The sequence below is a fragment of the Drosophila teissieri genome, chromosome 2L (genome assembly GCF_016746235.2).
Source record: "Drosophila teissieri strain GT53w chromosome 2L, Prin_Dtei_1.1, whole genome shotgun sequence".
Classification (NCBI taxonomy): Eukaryota; Metazoa; Arthropoda; class Insecta; order Diptera; family Drosophilidae; genus Drosophila; species Drosophila teissieri.
The window spans coordinates 1,470,819-1,477,350 of NC_053029.1; the positions used below are offsets into that span (position 1 = coordinate 1,470,819).

Consider the following 6,532-nt stretch of genomic DNA (forward strand, 5'->3'; position numbering starts at 1 on the left):
CGAGCCTATCTGCCAGATTGTTTGGGTCACATTTTATTTTCGCTATTCCTCTTCCGCCGGCATCGCCTGTCATTTCCACCAACCAACCAACCAACCAACCAATGAACTCCAGTGGAGAAAAAATAAACACTGTTTTTGCTCCTCCTCGGCTGGGCAATTAAAGTGCAGTTTGGTTGTTAAACATTTATGCCATGCTCTCGACTCCGACTCCAACTCCTCTTTGACTTGACTTGGCTTGGCTTTCGGGCTGAGTGATTTGTAGCTAGGTGTAGGGGCGGACTGCGGTGCGGGGGCGTGGCAGGGAGAAGAATGCCACAACTTTGTTGTTCGTTCGGACCTCTTCGGCCAGAGTGATCAAGTTGTCAAACATTTTTACCCCCGCCAATTTGCACGGCACTCCAAAGATCGAAAATTGCATGTACAAATACCATAATACCATTCGGATTCTGTGCGAATTTCCTTTGGCCTCTGAGGGGGTGGAAAATCCGGATAAGGATATATGGCCAGGGACAGCTGGCCACCATAGCGGACATCCGGCTAATGCGATCCCGTTCCATTTCTGGTTCCGCTCCTCACGCTTGCAACACTCCACTTTTGCAACATTTTCGCTCGAGTGGCGCGATGCCTCAAAAGTGTTGCCAAAATGAACTGCAGTCGCATGTCCAGTGCCCCTATTTCACATGGATTACACGAAATAATGGCGCATAAATCCGGCAATGGGACTGCAATTCAATGGCCACTGATTGCCGACTTTCCACATTTTCCCTGGCCAAGGGTCCTCGGGGGGTGGGGGAAAAAAAGGGGGTGGAAATCGAGTGGCCAGGGGATGACAATCACAATGACAATGGAGTGCCGCATAGGTGATCATGGATGCGTAATTGTTTATTGGTTTTGCGTTAAGAATTTGTTTTGAAGAAACTCTGATTGTTTTCCACAATATGGGTAGGGGTAGCTACTTTCAGGGTTGAGAACGGTGGCTGAATATATGTGTAACCATAGTTTCCAGTGGCCATTACTAATTGTAAATAGTTCTAGTATTAATGTTATACCTCCAACCGAATCCTTTATAAGGACAGAAGTATAAATCACAGGAAAGCATAAGTTTGCAGACCGAGTGCCACTGCAGCAGGCTAATTTGTGAACTTAATTTGGTTTATTGCCGCATAGACAGCGCAGGATGCCAAAGAAAAAATGCAGTTGAAAAGGGAAAAGCCGGGAAAAATATGAAAAAATATGGAAAAGTGGGGAGAGGCAGCCGCAGACAGGCGAAAGGATGTGCGAGACTCTGGCGTATTTTCGCTTGCCAGGAAAATGCTGCAGCTGCTTTGAGGAGCCGCCAAACCGAGACAAACCCTCCGTTCCCCGCAGTGGTAAACTCCCACCCCCCTCGAACATGCGACACTTTCCAGTGAAATTGAAGAGGTTGCCGCATGTTGCAGAAACTGTCGCAGGAATAAAGCCAAGGTCGCGTGTGGCACGTGATGGGAAAACTGAGCGCACACGTCGATCGGATCACAACATAATCCGGCCCAGCGGCAAGGTTATCACTTTGGTAAATATCTACGAGTAGTGCGCTCCCTCCTCGGTTCGAATATCAATCAATTGGCTGGCAGTGACATTCGAGTCCCGGTGTCGGGCTCTAATCACCCGAAAGATGCTCAACACATTTTGCAAATTGCCTCCAGTCCCCGAGTTGTGGGAATCGAGGACAAGGGACCGCGATTCATCCACATCCACAGAGGGTTACTTGAAGTGCGGGCCTCGAAATCGAAATCGGCATCGGAATCGAAATGGGGAAATATTACAATTTCACTCTCTATTATGCTTGGTTCTGCGCCCAGACTTGTGAAGGTTATCAGCCGGCGAGATAAGCAACTGCACTTTGAAATAATAAAAAAAGAAAATTAAACCTCATATTCTTTCGAAATGCTTGGCGGCTCATGTTTCAACTGCCGGGGGTACATCTAGCATCAAATTCCAATTGCAATGAACCATTAAAAACCCGAGGCAAAATTGAAGTATAAACAAAGAGTGATTAATGCTGATAAGCAACTAAGGTGGCCGCCTATCATTTGGGAAAGTGAATGCTGAAATAACTAAAGAGATCCATAAAAACTATTCCAGTTTCCATATACATATGTACGAAGATAGGAAAATGTTTACAATTTCTTCACAACTGAACCCACTCCTTGAAAATCAAGTCACACCGCTTATAATTAGATTTTTATAATCATTTCATTTACATTTGTCAGCCATCAATAGCTCACATTGATTGTAAAGCAGATTCAGTGGTGCAAAAATATAATAAAGATTGCGTTCAATTTAGTTCACTTCGCAGAGCCGCAAACAGCAGATCAAGTTTGATTGCTGAGTGCAAAATTATAATAATGAGGGAATATATAGTACTTTTCGCTTTTTTGGTGATTCTAAAAACGAGTTTGTGTTCCAATGAAAGACTGGAAAACATTGTCAATGGATATGGTCAGCTGATTGAAGCAAAGGAACAGGAACTGATATTGCTGGAGTTGCACATCAGCGACTTGCAAAAGAAGCTGGATGAACTTAAAACAAATAGTGTGAATATCTTGGATTTGGACCAACTAAGAAGGAATCTGATGGAAAAAGAGGAACAACTCATGGTCTGTGAGAGCAACTCCAAGACTCAGAGCGCTCCAGGATTCTGGAACACAGTGAAGGAAATCATAAAGCCAAAACTGGAGGAAAAACTAAAGTTCTTGAGTGCAAACAATGTGGAAGCCAACGCGCAAACTATGAGCAAACAAGAGGAAGCCAATGAAAGCAGCACCTGGGATTGGAAAGATATTCCTCGCCAGATAGTCCTTTATTATTCGGGCAACTGATTCGTATTCAAATAAAAGATCATACTCATATGGTACTCATATTAATGCATTTTATTTAATTGATCCCACATTATATTTAGGTATTGGAATACCTACCAGTTGACGAATTGACCGATTTCCCTTACGATGGCTTATCTAATGCTGATGTCCGGCTGGTTTATGGACCGAATCGCATCATCGTAAACGTTATTTCCAGATTTCCCGACCAGCAGCAATCAAAACAAAGCCATCCGTGAGCCAAACGAGAAGTTGCCCATATATTGTCTATAGATTCTATGCAATTAGAGACAGCGCCCTGGTAGATAAAAAAAAAGGGAGGAGGAGGAAAAGTCCCAAAGATGCGCTCGAACTGTAACAAATATAAATAACAAAGAAAAAGCGTATTTTGTTAGGTTTTTTTCAGTTTTTTATGGCCAACCCATAAAAACCACACACATAACGCGGCGAGCAGCGCCCCTGGATTCAATCGAGATGATACCATCACATCCAGCTCCAGCCAGGGGGACACTTGGCGACCCTGACGACGTGTGGTCCAGTCCAAGTGAGGAATTGGAGCTGGACAGGGGAAATGGAAATGGGAATGGGCATACGAATCCGAATTGGATGGAGTCAAGCCCCGGCTCCGAATTATGAAACACTTTCCGCATTTGGGAGGGAGAGGAAAAAGTCGTGCAATAAATAAAACACTTCAAAAGTGCACTTAAGATAACAACGAAAAAGCCAAGAGGCTGGGGAAATGAGACCGAAGACAAAAGACAAAAGAAGAGCCCCCACAAGTGTGAGTTGAGATGGGATGCGTCTCCAAGTCTGGGCAATACGAGTATGTGGGTCATCCCAGAGTTTGAGTCCAAATGGATGGAATGTTCTATGAGTTCCTATATGGGTTATTAAAAAGCAGGCTAAACTGAAATAAAGAACTTCAATAATAAAGAACTGGTACACAAAGGCTTACATGCAAACTACCATCTGCATTTCAATTACCTTTTGACTGGGCCGATTCAGAACCGCTGCTAAACATTAATCAAACATCCATGACGAGCCGAACAAATGCAGACATCAGCAGCTCCAGTTTCAATGTCAGACAGAATCAATAAATTGCAGAAAAGGCTGTCATTGTTTTCGGCAGATACGCAGATACCAGCGATGGGCATTACTTCCAGGTGATTTGCTGTGTGTGTCCATGCCTTACACTCCACTGAACTTCCACTAAACCGAACTCCACTCGATCCCTTTGCATGCCGTTCTCGAGCCCAAAACAGAAGCATATTTTCCACGTGCACCGAACCCATTCCAAATTGAACCTGAACCGAGTCCCTATCCTAACCCAAAAATGATGCGGTGCGCACTTACGCCTGACTGGATTTTTCACACGTTCTCGGACATCCTGGGTCCTGGATTTGGCAATCGGCCCGGAGAGCAGGCTCCAGGCCAAAGTCGCAGTCGGAGTCGGGCAGGGATCATAAAGCAAATTACCCAGGTCGTGGCTTCGGATACATATGCTCCCAGCTGGCGGAGAAGGGCGTCCGGATCCCCAAAATAGCTGTCAATTGGGCAATGCCAAAAGTTCCTACCCCCCCTACCCTCCTACCACCTAGCATCCATCCAATGGGTTCACACAAATCGAGGCGGGCATAATTTATAATTCAATGAGTTAAAGTTGAATGCAGCACGGCATTTAACCCACCATCATTAGCAGGGCCAGCAGGGGCGCAGTGGATGGCGGGGCACAAATGGGTTAAGGAAGAGGCCCAAACACATCGGGCTTTTGGCCCTCGGGCGCATGCCACACAACTCACCTTGAAGGCGAACTCAGAAGCGAAGATTAATTGCCGCAGCCTTTTGTTCGGCGACTACGTATCTTGGGCCTCTCGGTGCTTCCAGCTCTGCTGTTCGTGTATCTGAGCTGTGCATCTCGAACTTAGGGATGGCACTCAGTCACGAGCCCAGGAAAATTGCACTCTACTTTACAAAATATTAAATATATGTTACCTTCTGATAAGTCATTAAAACAGGCAAGCTTAGGAAGAGTTCAAATTGAAATATATATCTCTGTGGCAAATAGCTTCTTCCTATTACCATCACCATCCCGAGTACTACTTGCATGGCGATAAGGAATTTTATTCAGAGCTGGTGACCCCGCACCCGCTCCACCTACCACCTACTACTATGCCATGTGAGTATACGAGTATATATATGTAACTCAAGGGGCAGGCAGCACACGTAATTGCTTTTTGTTTGGCGTCTCATTTTAGTTACGGTCTGCCAACTGATGATGCTCATACGCACGGATGTGCGACTTGGGGATCCAAATCGAGTGAACAGTGGTTGGGGCAGTGGTTGCGCCTACGAAAATAGGTGTCGCCAAGGCGATTAGACCTGGCCAAGAGATGATGATGAGGCAGAGGAGGAGGTGGGGGTGGAGGTGTAGGACCAACGACCATGAATCAAAACCAAGGGAAGAAGCCGGGTTCCATTCGTTAGCTCCGCCGACTGTCAGCCGCACACACACACACACAACTCGCTCTGAGTAATGCTGCTCCCATTTGAATTATAGCTGTCGCCATGACCCCGCATTCCCCCAACCTCTCCCTCGATTTTTTAGGCCAGTTGGCTAAAAAAAAGGGTTCTATTTACCCGGAATTCATGTGTCCTAACACACCATTCGACCCGGGAAATGGTGATGCTGATAGCAGAAACGATGTGTGTAGTGATCTATTCGAAGGTCTCAGTTTGATAAGGAGCTGGACTTACATTCAGTTAGGCAGATGTTTGATAAAGTATAAGTTGCAGAGGTTCATCTCTCATTCATTACTAATGGCAATGTAAAATCGGTAATGATGTATGCTTGGATTGATGGGTTGTCACTTCCTGCATATAATTAGTTCTCCCATTCAATACCTCCACAATAACTGCCTAAAGCAAAGGTACATTAAAATTTATATCCATCAGAAGGATCGCCGACTTCATTAACGACCGAATTCCAATTGAATCAGCCGCTCGTAAAAGTATAAAACTCGTGTAGTTCTGTGTGCGCCGCGGATTATGAAATCCACTTGGGGCATACATCATTGTGACATGTTTTATGGTCACACTTTAATTGACAAACAAGATCCATTTGTTTCAACATTTCGCATTACATTTCCGCCTCATTGCGCATTCCAATCCAATTACAATTTCACACCACTTCCCCCCACTCAGAACCATATACATAAATGTATGTATATAGATTTAAAGGGTCCAACCCGGGGAAGCAAGTCTTTTGTTGTCTTCGACGTCTAGCCGGCTCATTAGGCATTATTTATGGCTGCGTAGTAGCCAATAAAGTATCCGAGTGCGGAGAACGAGGAAGGTGGGGCCTATTTGAGGGGGTAGGACAGAGGGGATAGGGGAGAACTTTCTAAAATTTCAAAATCTTAGCTTCTTAGGCATGCGCACAAATTTATAAGGCGATAAATCAGCTCGGAATGGCTTTTACCACGAACCAGAATCGAAGACTCGTCGCTGGCCAATTATTTTAATCGCCTTTGTCAAGCCACTGCCAAGCATGCCACAATGCGATATATACCCTATATATATACATATACCCTAAGATATGCATATAAGATATGCACATAGGAGAATCACTCTGATTAAGCAATTCGGTGTGAAGTGCCCAGGGCGACGGACAAAAG

The 6,532-nt window shown here is 45.0% G+C and overlaps 1 protein-coding gene across 1 annotated transcript; it reads left to right on the forward strand.

The window, feature by feature from the left end:
- Positions 1–2,315: 2,315 nt before the first annotated feature.
- LOC122626206 lies at positions 2,316–3,598 on the forward strand. Its single transcript, XM_043806378.1, has one exon. It carries the CDS (start codon positions 2,388–2,390, stop codon positions 2,859–2,861), a length of 474 nt encoding a protein of 157 aa, XP_043662313.1. The 5' UTR covers positions 2,316–2,387; the 3' UTR covers positions 2,862–3,598.
- The last annotated feature ends 2,934 nt before the right edge of the window (positions 3,599–6,532 follow it).

Excerpts from the sequence above, each read along its gene's own strand:
- LOC122626206 (XM_043806378.1), top strand. The coding sequence starts at position 2,388 with ATGAGGGAATATATAGTACTTTTCGCTTTTTTGGTGATTCTAAAAACG.